We start from the raw sequence: 18,350 nt of genomic DNA, 5'->3' as shown, positions 1-18,350 counted from the left end.
TAAATCCTGCTGCATATTGGAATCATCTGGGGTACTTTTAAATAACACTGATCCCTGACCCCCATCTCCATTCTGATTTAATTGATTCCAGGGGGCTATATTGCCTGGGTTTGCATTTTAACTCCCCCATTTATTATTTGGAGAAATTATTTAACTTCTCTGTGTTTAGGTTTCCTGATCTGCAAAATGAAGATAATAATTTTACTTATCTCACAGGATTGTTGTGAAAATCAAATAAGTTAATATGTGTGAAAGACCAAGAACAGAGTCTGGCACATAGTATGTGTTCTATAAGTATTAGCTATTGTTCATGGTAATAATAATGCTATGCTTTGGTGTCATGGAAGAGGAAGGAAGAGCTGTAGAGTTTGCAACTCCATGTGAATGACAATGCTGAAATGGCAGCACCGGTATTCTGTGTTTGAAATTCATTAAAACAGTATCTCTTCTCTGCAGGATACTAATTTGAGGCTAAATTGAACGACATGAGGTTGGGTTTCTTCTGGGATTTGTCTTGATTTTATATACTTAGAAGTAAAAATCTAAATGTAATGCACATATACTAGGACAATCCTATTTATTTATACCTCGCCATGGGCTGTCAGTGACAGTTTCCCCTATTTTTTTTTTAAATCCTGCTTTCCTGTCACAGGCTGGCTGGAGTAGGCTCATGGGTCTCAGAAACCCAAAAATTGAGAACTTCTTTGAGCCTCGAAGACTGCGCCTGGCAGCTTTGTTGCCAATCACCATGCTGTAAAATGAATATATTCAGTTACACAGTAAGCTTCTATCATTTGTATTACTATGAGAAAAAGAGAAAGAAGAAAAGTCGAGAGGCTCATGAACTTCCAAAGGCAAAAAAGATAACTGATCTGAAGGCTAAGCTCTGTAATAAACAGTGCCAAGCTAAGAAAATACAAATGAAAAAGACTATCAAGGTGCATGAAAAGAGAAACGGCAAAGAAAAGAATCTTGAGAAAGTTCTACAAGAGGCAGTACCTGCCTATCTGCTGGGTAGACAGGGGCAGTCCCGACTAAAGTACTTTCCAACATGATTAAACAAAAATGAAAAGAGAAAGCAGGAAAATGGGATGTCCCTCTGCCCAAGGTCTGTGCTCAGAGAGAATCAGAAGTATTAAAAGTTACTGGAACAGGAAAGAGAAAAAAGAAAGCATGGCTTTACATGAAAACCACCTAAATATGAAAGATTCATCAGACCAACAGGCTTATGTTTCAAGAACGCTCATGTAACATATCCTGAACTTAAAGCCATCTGTTACCTGCTGATACCTGGCATAAAGAAGAATTCCTCATTCCCACTGCATACAACTTTGCGTGCTACTACCAAAGGTACTGTCATTGAGGTGAATGTGAGTGAGTTGGGCCTTGTGACACAAGGAGGCAAGGTTATTTGGGAGAAATATGCACAGGCCAAGAAATCAAAAGGTATTCCATTGGGCAAATGTGCTGCAAAAGACCTATTTAAAGTTTTGAAAAGCAAAGATGTTACCTTGAAGACTAAGGTACACCTGACCCAAGCCTCATATGCATGTGAAAGCTGGACGATGAATAAGGAAGGCTGAAGAAGAATTGACACCTTTGAACTGTGGTGTCGGTGAAGAATTTTGAATATACCATGGATTGCCAAAAGGACGAACGAATCTGTCTTACAAGAAGTGCGGCCAGAATGCTCCTTAGCGGCAAGGATGGTGAGACTGCATCTTACATACTTTGGACATGTTGTCAGGAGGGATCAGTCCCTGGAGAAGGACATCATGCTTGGTAAAGTACAGGGTCAGCAGGAAAGAGGAAGACCCTCAATGAGGTGGATTGACACAGTGGCTGCAACAATGGGCTCAAGCATAACAATGATTGTGAGCATGGCGCAGGACTGGGCAGTGTTTCCTTCTGTTGTACATGGGGTTGCTATGGTCGGAACTGACTCGATGGCACCTAACAACAACAACACGCCCAGGTTACCAACAATCCTGAAAATCATGGATACATAAATACAGTCTTACTGGTTCAATGGCAGTTTTGTACAAGTAACTCCTTGTAACTATTGGTGAAGACTACAAACCAATCAGGAAAACCACTATTACCACATGTTTCTGAATACTATCAGTCTTACATGTTTACAGTCATCAAGAGAACTATTTATTATGTTATAAAAACATTAAAATGGCCCAGCTTTAAAAAAATATATCCTAAGGATTCTTGGAGCTCATGTTACTCAAAATAAGCAGCAACGTTGGATGTTGTAGGTATGATGTTTCTTGTCCCACTTGTCACCTTTCCATGAGAAGGAGGGAACTTCCATTCTGTTTGTGAGGTGGGGGTGGGGACAGAGAGTACTATAGAAACTTCTCTGGGTTTTCACCCCACCCTCACTTGCTCCTGGCTTAGGGGGAGGATTGACTTATTGGTGAGACTGGAGTACAAATAAGTGCTCTTTCTTGACCTGGCCCTCTACTTTCTGGCTCTCAGATCCGATTGCCGTCCAGCTGATATCACTCTCTTTCTCCTACAGAGTGAGCAGGGCGCAGAGCTCAGTCAGGGTGCAGGCTCTCCCTTCTGGAGGCAGGCCTGCAGTTTCACCTTGCTCTGAATTTCTAGCTCTCACTGAAGTGTGACACAGGCTATGACTCTCAATGATGCTGGCAGGTTAAGAGATCTGCTCTGCAGACTCAATCTATCCCACAGGTGGGTATCAAGGTATTTGCTGCTGGAGATGGTAGGATGCCTCACTAGACCTTAGGCTCAAGCCATGTTCTTGAATCCAGTTTTACCTATCATAAAGCTGATGTCAAATTTTGTTCCTCCCATGAGTTTTTTTTTTGTTTGTTCTCAGTTTGATTCAGAAATGGAAGGAGAAAAACTGTGATTACTTCACATTCTCATACCCTAACAAGCAGTAGCAGCAATCTTAAGAGTAGTATCTAATGGTTTTCAAAACATTTTCCCCATTGAACAGATGTGGAAACTGAGGCTTAAAAAAAAAGGCTTATGTGACTTACCCAAGGTCAAAGAATTAATTGTCTAAGGGGTAAATCCAGAACTAAAACCACAGTCTTCAGTACTCTTTTCAACTACATGTCTTATTAAGGCCAGGGGAGCCATTACAGGCCCTAAGGACAAGAATGACAGTTGCTTTCATAAGTTTACTAAGCTAATAGGAAAGGAAAACCACCTCCCAAAATCTAAGAATCCTCATTCTGTGAAACCGAGTTTCACTGAACCTAAAACTGTTTTTTTTTTCCAGACTAATCTTTACCCAACAATTAAGAAATTAAAAGGGATCCTGTAGACAAAATAACGCAACAAAGTTTAAATCTCAGGCAAAACATGACTGTAAAATCTTCCCCTGTTTGGATGGGAGACAACTACTAGAGTGTTGTTAGGCGGGGAGTAGGATGGGGGGCACAAATTGTTCCCTGCCAGGTAAGCAGATATCACAAAGAGTTTCATCTATGAATTGCTGAGCTGCTGGAGTTCAGCTCTACAGAAGCAATCCCCTCATAGGTGTTTGGCAGTCTCCGACTCCTTTTCTATCTCGAGATCAGAATGCCCACCTCTGTGTGGCAAGCGTAACAGATATGGGGCCTCATATACCACTGGGTTACAGTGCCATAAATCATTCAACACTATTAGCATAGGGGAAGCCAGCACTTCTAGGTTACAGACACACTTTCTCCAATGAAAATGAACCAATCACATGCCACAGCCCTAGCCAGTTGGAAATGATCCTACAGGCCTAGTACTAACTAGTTCTGGTTTTGCCAGTAATTATCTGCATGACTTTTAGACAAATCCCTTCTCGGGGACTGTCATCATTCATAAAAATGATAGAGTGAGACAAGGTTACCTCCAACTCTAAAATACTATGATTCAACACCACTACCAACACATGAGGCTGACTCACAGTTTACTTCATGTCTACTGAGGGAAGGACTCCTCAAGATTTAAGGACAACGGAGTTACGTAATCATTCCAAAGGTATTCCAAGGGTTGGGCCAACTTAAGAGAGATGCATTTGTTATTTTTCTATCCTGCCTCCTTTCTGCCACCCTCGGTCTCCTCCCTCCCTCCCACAGTCCTTGAAGATGAAAAATTTCACACTGAGTTTCTATCGGACCTGAGAAAGAAAAGAAGCTAGCTTACTTTTTTGATCCTCTGGTTGTTAAGGTATGGTTTTATTTCTTGAAACTGTAATCAGATAAAAATGTTCTAAGACTAAAAAACTGAGTAGGGCTATTAGTCTACTCTTTTTCTTACTTTAATTCCATCTGAAGGAACAATAGGCTCTTCTTGCCTTTGGCCATATAATTCAGTCGACATGCTAGAAATACCACACACCAAGATGTAAAATGGTGACATTTTCTCTCTTTACAAACAATCAATGCTTTCATTTGTGGACTTCAAAGTACATGTGAAATAATAGTCTCAGCCCGGTGAGTCTGAGGTAAATCAAAGGGCTGTAAGTGTCATAGAAAAGTTTCCTGGTTCACTACCTTTCTTCTAGGTAAGAAAGAAAACAAAAGCACCCCCAGGCAGATGAGTGTTCATTCCATTTTTATATTTCTCTTCCAAGTGTGTTTAAACAACTTCCCCTGATAACCATTCCAATACTGTTCTTCCTTATGTCTGATCAGACCTCCCCTTGCTGCTCTGAGGACCATTTCCTCTTAGTAACCTAAGCATTCGCAGTGCTGGAACTGTTCACTGTCTTTTATATTGGCAAGTTTCATTTTGATTTCCAGAAATTCTAAAGGAAATCTTGTGAACTGAGCTAGGGGTCTACGATCAAGATTAGATACTTCCTGGAAGTCCTTATCTTAACATAACATTTCTAGTTATTCTATTGTACCTTAGTTAAAATAATTTCTCCTCTTGGGTTATTAGCACCTCATCTATAAAATGTGATGAGTATGAAAATATACTAAGAGAAGGAAAGAATTACCACACCAATATAAATTATTTTTTTAATCAAAGGGTCTTCCTGGAGATCTTGAACTCTTGGGGTTCATTCATTATTGCAAATGGAAAATGAAGATTCCTCTTTTCATACTGAGCTATTCTCATTCACATAAAATTTGGCAATACTGCTTAGTACTGGGCATCACATATTTAAGCACAAACCTATCTTTCCATATAGGCCTATAAGAGAAGACAATGACAATAGAACCATGTCCACATATGGATGATCATAATTACTCCCAGGTTAGCTGCCACTCCTCCAGGGAGCTGACATCTTCTTTGAATACTAGTTTACCGATGTTGCTAAAACAATATATTTGACTTCAGTCATCATCTGGTTGGCCTTGCTGACTCACATATTCTTCCACTTTAGTGGAAGTATTTGATAAGATGGTCGCTATCTTTCCTTTTACAAATTTAGGTGGATCTCAAACCAAGAGACAGTTGGCATCTTTGGGAGAGGAACCTGGCATTGTGATACTATAATTTTACAAACTTTTAACAATCTTTTGCCCTGTTGCCATGGAGTACCATCTGAATAAGAAGACTCACTGCCATCCTAGACAATTTGTGCAGCTGCTACATCACCAAGGATACATTTCCATGGGGAAAAGGTAAAATCTGACAGCAGGTACACTCTAAAAAACTCTGAGCTCACCTTAAGATAAAAGCTGCAAAGCAGCCAGATCCACAGAGAATGAATTTGCGGGCAGATATGGCAGTAATATCTAATCTAGGCTACTGATCTATTTCACAGACAAGTTTGGGGATACCAAAATCCCCTTAGCAGTTTCCCTTGGTGCTTATGAAATTTCACCTGGTGAAGAGGCAAAGGGTCCATTAGGGCCAACTGTTCTTTTCACAAGCGGCCAGATTTGATTTGTGGCTTCTCTAAGGGTATAATCCCAAGAATGTCTGGGATGTGATTCTTAGGGACAAATGAGGCAGTCAGTTGATCAACATCAGATACCAAATGCTCAGTTTTGTACAAAGCTCCACCCTGGGAGTGAAAATAAAATGACAGAGGCTATTAGGACAAAAGGAAATCACTTCTTCAACCAATTACATGACCAGTCGACAAAGATTTCTTGAGCATCTATTGTATGCAAGACACTGTATCACTGTGAAAAGATACATGAGTCAGGGGCCTGTTCAGTAAGAGACTGCCTACTGGGTTGAAAGGCCAAAACACATGCATAGGAACAGATGACCAACAATTCAAGATGGTCAATGGTCAGTGTCAAGGGATTTATATGAATATAACAACCAGGGGTTTCAGGTTTCAGAGGTATAAGAGCACTTCTAACTACGGATGAACCAGAAGGCTTCCTGGAGAAAGTGGGAATTATACTAGATGCTGTTCATTGGACAGGATTTTTACAGGTGAAAGAAGAGGAAGAGCAAGTCAGGCAAGTCAAATACCATGAGCAAGGTACCAAGAAAGGTTGGGAGAAAGGTAACTGCTCAGCTTGGCTGAAATAGATTTGTTTTGGAGAGTAGCAGAAGAGAAAGGTGAAAAGAGCGAACCATGGAATCTTAAGAGTTTGAAGAGATTCTAGACATTATCAAATCCAAGCTCTCCTCACCTTATTCTAACGTATTATTTTCACATAAACACAGCTTCCCTAGTCTGCCACTAGAGTTTACTACACATTTTAGTAATGGGTCTAGATTCCTAATATCTACAGCCACAGTAACTATGGCATAGTAATAGAAATAGGCTTTAGAGTGTGAGGTCCAGCTAAACCATTTGGCAGATGTTCAACCTTGAGTAAGTTTATTTAACATTTATTTCTTTACTTATAAATGTGGATAATAGTACACTCATTTACAGTAGAGAGCAAGAAAAGGAGAAAGAATACTTTAAGGAGACAGAAGAGGAAGAATCTGAAAATTGTATTGTCAAGAAAGGCAAAAGTAGAGAGAATTCAAGAAAGGGTAGTGGGTTCTTACGAGCAGATTAAGCAGAGAAGTCAAGGTGGCTGCGATGCTTAATGTTGTGTCAACTTGGCTAGACTACGATCTTCAGAGTCTTGGCAAACACTATATATCATCTTCCATTTTGTGATCTGATACGAGCAGCCAATCAGTTGGAAGGGGAGTTTCCTTGGGGGTGTGGTCTGCATCTGGCAAAGCAGGTACACTCTTGCTCTCTGTCTCTTTCAATGCCATACTCATCCCCGCTGACTTCCAGTTCTTGGGATGTGAGAAGCCTTTAACTTGCTGCCTGATCTGCATATTTTGGATTCACTGGCCCCACAACCCTGTGAGCCAGCAGCCTGCTGCCTGACCCAAAGATTTGGGACTTGCCAGCTTTATAATTGCATGAGCCATTTCCTTGAAGTAAATCTCTCTCTCTCTCTCTCTCTATTTATATGTACACTTCACTGGTATTACTCCTCTACAGAACTCAGCCTAAGATAGTGATTGAGACCTGCCAAAAGGTCACCGACTCTGACAATTTGGAGGTCACTGGTTATCTTCAGAGGAGCCCTGCTGGCACGGCGGTTAAAGTGCTAGGCTGCTAATCAAAAGATCGGAGGTTCAAATCCACCAGTTTCTCCACAGGAGAAAGATTTGACAGTCTGCTTCCATAAAGATTTACAGCCTTGGAAACCCTATGGGGCAGTTCTACTCTGTCCTATAGGGCCACTGTGAGTCAGAATTGACTTGACAGCAATGAATTTGGTGATCTTCAAGAAATCACTTTTAATATAAAAGGAAAGAGGCAGCTTGTAGACAACGGGCAGGGTAAAAGGGATGGGAAAAGAAGAAAAAATACTTCTATTGAGGAACTGGAGCTGCAGGCAAAGATCCCTCCCTCAGTTGCAGTTAAAGAAAGGAGAGGGAAAGGAGTGAGAAAGAATTTCAAAGGAGTCACAGGGTGGAGTGATATAATGGCTAGATGTTTATCTCAGCTTAGAATTGAAATGGCTGGTAGCTCTTAGAAAGACTTCCAACCCCGGCTTCCCTCCTTTCCAAGTTGTAGGGAATAGGGACAAAGAAAGAGGGAAATTTCTACTCACAAAATATCTCTCCTCTTCCATTTTTTCAGTACAACATAGGAAGAAAATAATATTATAAAACAATGTGCTAGCTGAACAATTATAAGACGCTTCTTGTACAGTAAAATCTCATTAATTTGGATTATATTAATTTGTTATTTGTGGTAATTTAACCTGAGCTGGAGCTAACTTTATACTACTTACAAAGAAAGGGTTCACTAAGCAAATAGTGTAAACAAGACTGCACGGGAGCTAATTTAACGTGCGAGGGGCTTATTCCACCTTTTGTAAAGAACATGCAGGTTTTTAAAAACACTTCAGCATATTTATTATTTGAATGCAAACTGATTCTACTAATTATACGTTATGAGTCCCTGGGTGGTGCAAACAATTAACACACTGGCTACTAACTGAAAAGTTAGAGGTTCCAGTCCACCCAGAGGCACTTCAGAAGAAAGACCTGAAGGTCTATTTCTGGAAAAATTAGCTATTGAAAACGCTATGGTGCACAGTTCAACTCTGACATACATGGGGCTGCCATGAGTTAGAATTGACTCAATGGCAAGTAGTTAGTTATAGATTAACCTGTTAAAATCCTATATTTGTAGCAGTTACTTTGTGTTCAATGAATATGCTCATAAGAAAATATGCTCAGAAGAAAGTTCCCAATTCAGATTCATATATACCCTTCCCTCCCCCTCCCCCCCAACCCTGTAAGTTAACTACAGTTCAGGAGGTATTATCCTAAATTACACGTCATTTATCAGGACCACGGTGGAAAAACTAATAAGAAATCAAAAAAAAGGTCTCAGAGCAGCTAAAATAGATGTCTTGAAGCTGATATACTAAATTGCTGTGCACTCTATCCATGGTTAGGTTCCTTCTACTTACAGATGATTTAACTCTTAATATATTCATCTGACACAGTAACCTGAAGAACTGGCTCTTATATTAATTTTTTTAAAGTTCATAACTGATTCACAAAACACCCCAATATTAATTTTTTTAAAGTTCGTAACTGATTAGAAGGAGAAAAAAGGGCTGCTAGGAACACAGACAGAAACGAGAAGTGACTGCAGACTGCAGAAAGGAGAAAAGACAAGTATAAAATGTGGCTGTAATAACTAAAAAACCATTAATGGTCTAGGACAATTTAGTGCTGAGGTAAAAGGCCTATATTCCTCAGTAAACCCTGAAAACAACTGACTGTTATAGTTCAGTACAATAACTAATGACTGCAATTATGCCCCTAAATGATCAGGCAAAGTTCAAATTATGTTAAATATAGGCCTTAAAGAGGCTGATAAGTTTTATACATGTTTTATACATATATATATATGATTTATATCTATAATGCTTAATCTAAAAATGTAAGGATAAAGCTCATAATATTATCATATAATAATAATGATGATGATAAAAAAAGTTGCCTCGGGTTAATTCCAACTCATGGCAACCCCATGTGTTTCAGAGTAGAACTGCGCTCCACAGGGTTTTCAATGGCTGTGACCTTTTGGAAGTAGATCGCCAGGGCTTTCTTCTGAGGTGCCTCTGGGTGGATTCGAGCTGTCAACCTTTCAGTTAGTAGCCGAGTGCTTAATGATTTGTGCCACCCAGGGACTCCTTAACAATAATAATAATAATAATAGCAACCATTTATTAAGTGATTACTGCATACAGATAAGAGCCCTGATGGCGCAGTGGTTAAGAGTTATGGGGAACTACGGCTGCTAATCAAAAGGTCGGCAGCTCGAATCTACCAGCCACTCCTTGGAAACCCTATGGAGCAGTTCTACTCTGTCCTATAGGGTTGCTATGAGTTGGAATCGACTCGACAGCAAGGGGTTTGGTTTTGGTTTGTGTATAGATACAATACCAGCACTTTATCCACATCATTTCATTTAATTCTCATAATAATCCTAAGAGGTAGGTTTTCGTATCATTTCTACTTTATACTTGACGAGTGTCAAACTCAAAGATATTAAGCAACTAATTCCAGGCCACAGAGAGAGATAGAGCCAGGATTAGAACTCAGACCAGTTTCTTGACTATATTCTATGACTTTCCACGCTCTAGAAAATATAGTTCTCTAAGAATCAATCACTCTTTCCTTGAGGGCTCCAGATAGAACATGTTTTACTGTGTTTTCGTTTTCCAAACTCCTGTTTAACAACGATCTTGATTTATGCAAGCAGAAAGAGCCACACTCTGTCACAAGCTGAATGTAAATATAATAGTAAAAAACAAAACAACCATGAGCATGTCTATCAGCCCCATCCCCAAATCTCAGATCAGTCTCTATATACTAGAGGTTCTATTTCTAAATGAACAGCTAACCAACACAGAGGAGAACATTTAAATTATCAAGCAATCGGTTAGAGAGATCTGAGATGAGGATAGACCAATGGGACGTGGCGGGTGGGGTGGGGTTGCGGAGGAGGCTAAAACTTCAGTTGGCTGTTACAGAGCATTTAAAAAATCTGTTCACCAGCTGTTGTAACAGAGCTACTGGGGCATAAAACACACATATACATAGTGTATATTGGGGGAAACAGGGGTAGGGGATTTGGGAGATGCAAATATATGTAGCTATCTGCATTAGAAGTACAAGTGAGGGTCCTCTGCCACATGTAGATACAAAGAGAAATGTACAGTGAAACCATTCACTCATTCAGTTCCTTCTGCCTGAATCAATGCCCTTTGCCCCATATTCCCTTGTCTCAAGTCTACCCGTTTTTCAAAGCTCAGCTAAAAAATGTCACTTTTGCCATGAAGCTTTCATGATCCCCAAGGCTGAATTAAATTCTCCCTTATATTCGTTCCCATACACCTTTACCATAGCACGGATGCAACTCTGTCTTATTATTGGAGCTATTCATGTACATGCTTATGAGTCAGAATCGCCTCAATGGCACAAAACAACAACAACATCCCATCATGAATTCCTCGAGGACCAGGGATTATTTCTCATTTCCGTAGTCCCTACAAGTCTTTGCACACTGCTCAGCACACACTAGGCTCTGGGAAAATGTTAACTCAATAACGCTGACTTAAGAGAGTGCATTATGACCTAGCTTACCTGAAGGAGTATTTGTTCTCTTTCTTTTCTTGCTCGATTCCCCTCCATTCTCAATGATGCCTTCTGTGACCAGAGGGCCACTGGCACCACCAAACTGCAAGGGTTCGTTGTTGCTAGCAGGGTCAAAGGGCAGCTGGTTCAATCCTAAGGAAGAAAAAGAAAGCCAAAATCCAGACTCCATTAAGGACTTGAGTCATCTCCAAATTTTGTTACATGAGCCACTAGTGGAAAACCCTTTAAATCTTAAGAGTCTAGGAGTAACAGGTGAATTCCTTGAAGCCTATTTGCTGCCCTCTGTCATTTTTACAGATCTTCTTGACAAGTACAGAACTTAAATATAAGCTCTTAAAAGATAGTGGCTCTGTCATTTGTAAGATCCTTTCTGTTTCTGTGGGAACTTAACATTTTTGGCTACAAACTTTTAACTCTCTCTGCTAACTCCTCCCTGAAGAGACAGGCCCCTCTTTAAATGTGGCTAGGTTTAGACCCACTCTTTCTTTGAAAAAGCCTGGCCTCCTTGTGTTCCCTGTCCCCTAACATTTTTCCATACCTTCATGGTAGAGTTTGTTGAATTAATGAAGATGTAACCATTAAAATATCCTGGTGTCAAAGTTACTTCCAATGATAATGTGGAGGTTTCACAAAAAGTAAACACTAATTCCACAGTAACTGAGGAAAAAAGAAAAAAAAGATATAGAAATCACAAGGGGGGAGGTTGTTGAGTTGCTGGAGTGATGGGGAGTTATAGCTCAGATTTGGGTAGTGTTAATCCCAGCCTCTTCAAATAATGTCAGAAGCAGGCTCACTTTACTAGTTGCCGCAGCACCATATAAAATGGAATAAAGCCTTCTCTACTATACCGTTCAGCCAGGGATGGACAGAGGTAGTTTCTTACTCCTCTGGCAGCAGCATCTGGAATTTCAAATATTTCAATTAAAGCTTCATGAAATGTGGAATCAAAAGCTTTGTTAAAGCCCAAAGATGGGCCATCTCTCCTAAGCCTTTTATCCACTGGTTCTCTAATCCTATCAAAGGGGGAGTTAGGTTGGCCTGCCGTGGCTCACTTTTTAACCTCCAATTTTTCTATGGTCCATAGCTTTATGATTCTTGAGGTAATGTTATAAATGTCAATAAAAAGCTTGGAATCCAGTTGCAAAAGGTCAGTCGAGTTCCGGTAAAATGAATGTTAAGCTTCTAACAAAATGACTTAACGTTATCATTCTTAATGAAAAAGCACCCCCATGCTAATGTTTTGAGCCCACATAATAAGAACTGTTTTCTTCAGCTCTCAGACTCTGCTTGGAACACCTCCATGAAGTGTCTTCTGGGACTTGTCAAACATTCCTCCTTTATATCATCTGAGTAACTAAGTGAATGAATGAAAATTTGCTTCTCTATCTTAAGTCAGCCACTCCCTGTATCATATCTATGTCTTATTAAATCCTTGGAAAGCCATAGTGGTTAAGTGCTATGGCTGCTAACCAAAGGGTCAGCAGTTTGAGTCTGCCAGGCGCTCCTTGGAAACTCTATGGGGCAGTTCTACACCGTCCTATAGGGTTGCTATGAGTTGGAATCGACTTGATGGCACTGTTTTTTTTTTTTTTTTAATTAAATCCTTACCATGACTAGAACTAAAGAAACAAACACTGATTTCTGTGTATTAGAAAATACTGAGATCATGTCCAAGACTATTTTCAAAGAAGACTAGATTTTTATATCATTTACAAATGAAGAGGTTTCTTATACCTGAGTAGTCCCAGGGTCAAATATGGTTAGTGTACTATGCCAAAACTTTTCTTGGCACTTCTTGCTACAATATCACACTGACCACACAAGTACCATGGAAGATAGAATGGTATAGTGGGAAGAGTATGTGCTTCAGAGCCCAACCTATCAGGGTTCAAATCCTGGTTCTGTCCCTTACTAGCTGGAGAGTTGTTATTATTAGGGGCCATCTAGCTTTTGGTAAATCATGTAATCTCTCCTAGTCCTAGTTTCATAATACGTACAAAGGAAATGATAACACTCCACAGGATTGTGTTATATATTTATATATAACACATATATATATGCTTTATATAAATATACATTTATATAATTATAATTATTATATTATTCTAAGTGATTTAAAACCAACTTCTTCCTTGTAAACTTGTAAGTTTCTCAAAGGAAGAATCTCTTTCTGTCTGCCTGTCTCTCTCTTTTATACAACTGTATCTCTGGTGACTAACCCCATTTCTGGCACATAGTAGATGTTGAATGAATATATTAATACTCAATGGGTTGTGGGTTGGTAACTCATTCTATTAACCCATGTAATTAGAATATGGATGTGACAGCTGATAATCAAGAATCAATGCCACAACTTAAAAAATATGATGCTGATTATATGAACATTACTTGAAATAATTAGGTTTTAAATGCATCGCCATCATCTGAGTGCTATACTGCAGGTTAGTAAAAGCTTGATTAAAAGAAATGCTCGGAGATTGGAAGATTCTGATTAATGATGGCTAATCAAAAAAGTCTTTTTTATTTTGTCTTGCATTTGATAATTTTACAGAATAATGTATTAGGCCATTTCCCTGCCTTATTAAATAGAGCTTCAGAGCCTTGATCTATAAAAGGAGGCCAGTAACAGTACTCAACTTAGGGGCCTGTTAAAAAGATTAAATGAGATTAGGTATGTAGAACAATTTACATCATATCTGGTACACAGTAATAAATATTAACTGCTAGTACTATCATTTTGAACTTCCATTTTCAATACCTAGAACTATAGATATACAATGTGAGGAGATGGTCTGAATTTGCCCTGAGCCAAGGGTATACGTTACCTTACTTACTCATTGAAACTTTCTGTTGCTGTTTGTATGTTTTTCTAAAAGTTGAAGGAGTCCAGGAAAAACAATCTGATCAGCTAATGGTATTCAGTCACAGACATTTTACTATAATCATCCTTGCCTTTTATTTAGTCCCTGATGATAACTTCTGGGATTTAGGTATTTTAGTCTTCATACTAATCTCCAGATTTTTGTTCAGCACCAAATAAGACTGAGATTTCAAGTATTTTCTACTTATCCACCTCATATATGATCCAAATATATGGAAATCCTGATAATTCAGTACACCATCTTGGGCCTTGCCTCTTGTAGGGAAAGATCTCATACCAAGGAGAGGACATCCCACTCAGCAAGCTGACTCCATGAGTACAAACCCACATTTTGTATTATCCAGGACCCAACAGTCACCAAATACTTGTAGTTTGAGAGCAAGGGCAAGAGAAATAGCAAAATCCTGACACCAGTACTTCCCAACTACTTTAATTGTATTGTTTCATTCCTCCCTGAAGGCAGCACTAAATAAATTAACACACTAGTAAATCAAAAGGGACTTCAAAGGACCACTTCTGTATCATGTGATCCATGCTGAATGCTATTTTAAGTAAAATAGCCCCATTAAAACTATTTAAATTCTAAAAGGAAAACCACCACTTTAATCCTAAGCATTCTTCTTGTTGAAATTAAATCATGACTTCAACATAAAAATTTCCATATTATAATTCTCACCAAAAAATACAGAATTTATCTTTAAATCTCTCATGGAAGCAATTTCTACCATTTCTCTACTAGACTGAATAAAAATGGAGAATCCTAGGTTTGGAAGAAACTTTTTTTTTCTAAAAACCCACTGCTGTTGAGTAGATTCCGACTCATAGTGACCCGATAGGACAGAGTAGAACTGCCCCATAGGGTTTCCAAGGAGGGGCTGATGGATTCAAACTGCCACCCTTTTGGTTAGCAGCCGAGCTCTTAACCGCTGCACCACCAGGGTTCCATATATACAAAACAAACCATTTGCTATTTCAACATTTATTACATGTACAATTTAGTGACATTATATTCACCATGTTGTACAATCATCACAGTTTCCAAATTTTTCCAGCACTCATAACAGAAGCTCAGGGCCTCCTAAGCAATGGCCCCCTCTTTCCCCCTCCTTCCCACCCCTTCTAACCACTAATAGACTGTAAGAAACTTTTGAGGTGATCTAGTTCTTTTTTCTAATGCAACACAAGAATCTTCTCAAAGTAAATCCTGACAGTCCTAAATCCTGGGGGCACTTCATGGCTGGGGCCCATTCCTTGCTAGGCTCTTTTCCTTTTTAAAACTACCACCTACTGGGTTCCTTTCATTCCCCCAAACTGCTTGTGCAGTAGGATGCATTTTGTCCAATTGTCAACTTGCTTATTGTCTCTAAAATGAGCACATGAAATACATAGCTTTTTAAGGGTTTTACTGATAAGCACTACAAGAAAAACAAATGAGGGAGGAACAGATAATAGGGAAAAGTCAGAAATTGTCTAAAGCTTTATAAAGTTCTCATACTCTTGCCCTTTTATTCCTGAGGATAAACTTAATAAAACCTTGAATCTTGCCCATTTGTTTCCCTCACATCTCGTCCCCTCACCCTCCAACCCCACAAAAATTTACAGTCTGTCTAAAACCATTGCCGTCGAGTCAGTAAGCATAAATTGATAAGATAAAGATGAATAATTCATATATTTTTGCTATTTCTGTGTCTCTGTTCACAATTAAACAAGTCCATAAGGTAGTGTGATCTCATCTAAGACCAGGTTGACTGGTTTAGGTAGCTGATCAGTTGTTATTTCATGTAACGTCAAAATACAGGTAATCTGACTTCGTAACACACATGAGGCCACTTTTAGACAGCATTCATGTTCGGGCAGCATAGGGCTCGTGGAGAATGACATTTCTCATCCAGTGGAGCCAGGGGATTAAGCATCTCAGAATGAAGTGTGGCTCTCAGTGAATGCTCGCATCTGCAGGTCAAGGAGTTCACATGTAATGATGTCTGCCATACACATGCAAATGATTCGTGGCCTTTGAGGAGAGCACTGAAGAATTTTTCCTGACTCTTGTGAAAGAAGATCAATGATCTCTTTGTGCTCAGCTGCTGTAACAGTTACTGTCACAGTTCACTCTCTAGAACTTTCCACTATCAGGTCAAATTAGGACTAACCTTCCTGATGCAATCTAACAGTTTTAATGATTGCCCCAGGTCATAGTACTGAAATGTGACCCTGTGGGTCCATGCCACTTATTATTTGCAGCTGTGACCCACAGAGCATACTCTTAGCAAAAAAAGAAACACAATTCCACCCTAGATCAGCTCTATGTCAAATAAAATGGTTAAGTCCCGAGAAATCTGGTAAATTTAATTCAAGGCAGCAAACTCCTGACAGACATTTGTGCGGAAAAAAATAGAATACCAGTTTCCCTTGCTTTGGCAATAGGAACATTCTAGCTAATTTATCTATTAAAAAAAAATCCCATAACCTGAATTCTATTTTCCAATTGACTTCAGTTTAAAATCAGATATGGGACTCTCTGGTAAGGAAAGGGTGTGTGTGTGGTGGGGGGGGGGGGTTTCCGGATTAGATTTTAATTAAAAACTTTTGGAGAAATAAGGGGTTAGGATAATGGCCAAGCCCTTCATGTGCTGGCAGGTACATTCATAGGATTTATCTGACTCTGAGATGCCCTCCTTACTTTCATTCACTCCTTCTCTTTCCTCAGTCCAGCTCTGAAAACCTGACTCTGCATTCGCAACTCTCACTACCGAGGCATTCTACCAGCTACCTCTGAAGGAGTATTTACAATGTCGCATAGAGTTGGACTGCAATATCACTCTTTAACCACAGTGGTTAGCAACAAAAACAACTGAACGTTTCTCAGTTCCAGGTCTTCGCTGGTGTCAAACAAATGAAACCTACTTTGTCAATTTCCTGAGCTCAAGATTTTGTATAACTAGTTCAGCTGAAACAAAGGTAATTGTAAAAGAGTAATGAGTGAAGGTAATGGGGAATTGATGAGAAAGAAAAGGGCAGAAGTCCTCTTCCCCAAGGGGCTTGCTTGAATGGTGGTGGACATAAGAACTTCCAGAGCAAAATTTATGCTTAAGTCTCATTTCTCAAGGTGAGACAAAGGTCACAGGCAGATTTTCACTGGCAGTGGTCCTTCAGCAAATTTCAGTGACTCCACAAACTACTAGGTCTGGCATTATTAAAATACAGGTTCTGATTCAGTTGGTCTGGGTTGGAGGCTGCTTTTCCAACAAGCTCCCGGGTGATGCTGAATCTGTCGGGCTGGGGATCCCGCAAGCAAAATGGGATTACCTAGAACTCACTGGCTCGGCAGTTCGAATCCGCCAGGCACTCCTTGGAAACTCTATGGGGCAGTTCTACTCTGTCCTATAGGGTCGCTATGAGTCAGAATCGACTCAACGGCAATGGTTTTTTTTTTTTTTAATCTAATACTTTCCTACCTCCAGGCCTTAGGCTCATGCTGCTCCTCCACCAGCTTCATTTCCAACCTTTAAAATACCATCCTTCCTTTAATGTTTATTTCATATGTTGTATTCTTCAGGATGCCTTTCCTTATCTATCTCCATTTAAACCCAACACATATACATAAAGGAGGAGAGGGTAGCCACTGGGGGAACTAACATTCATTGGTTTAGAATGTGCCCTGCTTTACATACATTATCCCATTATTTATTTTCTAGTTATTATTCCCGTTTTACAACAAGGACAGGGAAACTTCCAGAGTTTATGTAAATTTCCCAAGGTCACACAGCTAACAAGCAGTAATACAAGGATTGGAATACAGGTTTTTTGATCAAAAGTACTTTTCTGGGCTTCCTCAGATCCTAACCAGACTTCTCCTTTTAGAGCAAGCCTATGTTATAGTTCTTTGAGTATCTGTCTTATCTCTCTTCCCTCCTGCCTTACCCCACCCCCACTAAGTTATAAACTCCTTGAGGACAGACTCAATGCCCCAGTCAGTTTTTAATCCTCCTTTCCTCAAGATGCCTGACGTGTTGCCTTGTACCATATTATTCTCACTCCAGAAATGTGTGTTGAACTGAACTCATCTGTAACACTGAGTACAGTAGTTGTGTTTCCCACCCAGATGCCAACCAATCTTCTGCTGGGGATGTCAGGAAGAGAACAAGGAAGTACAGTCTAGCAGTTCCTTCAGCATTCCTAGTATCCCCTCCATTCTAGGATCCCTGAAAACTCTTTGGGGAGTGGTGATAGACTATCATACATTCAACTGCTAACCTTGTCTCTGCATAACCCCATTTTCATTTTCTAAGGGGCAAAATACTCCTTCCATTGACTATGACCCTCGTAAGAGAAAATACTATAAAAGAAATGCTAAATATGGATCTCCTCTTAATAGTTCCATGGACACCAAGTTGCA

At 39.6% G+C, this 18,350-nt stretch overlaps 1 protein-coding gene and 1 pseudogene across 7 annotated transcripts in view; one reads left to right on the top strand and one right to left on the bottom strand.

The window, feature by feature from the left end:
- Positions 1 to 18,350, bottom strand: part of ENOX2 (ecto-NOX disulfide-thiol exchanger 2) — a 348,995-nt gene that overhangs the window by 183,502 nt on the left and 147,143 nt on the right. For 5 of the 7 annotated variants that reach the window (XM_049873403.1, XM_049873406.1, XM_049873407.1 and 2 more), the window contains one exon: positions 11,062 to 11,205. The exons of the other annotated variants lie outside the window; for them this stretch is intronic. Coding sequence is in view for 2 of the 5 variants with exons in the window: in XM_049873402.1 (XP_049729359.1) it covers positions 11,062 to 11,205 (144 nt within the window). In the remaining 3 variants the exon portion in view is untranslated. The remainder of the gene's footprint in view (positions 1 to 11,061; positions 11,206 to 18,350) is intronic. 7 annotated transcript variants of the gene reach the window in all.
- LOC126069455 (ribosome biogenesis protein NSA2 homolog) lies at positions 749 to 2,009 on the top strand (annotated as a pseudogene).

The sequence above is a fragment of the Elephas maximus genome, chromosome X, assembly GCF_024166365.1.
Source record: "Elephas maximus indicus isolate mEleMax1 chromosome X, mEleMax1 primary haplotype, whole genome shotgun sequence".
NCBI classification, from domain to species: domain Eukaryota; kingdom Metazoa; phylum Chordata; class Mammalia; order Proboscidea; family Elephantidae; genus Elephas; species Elephas maximus.
Note: the sequence above shows the minus strand (reverse complement) of the source record. Positions and strands in the feature narration are given on the sequence as shown.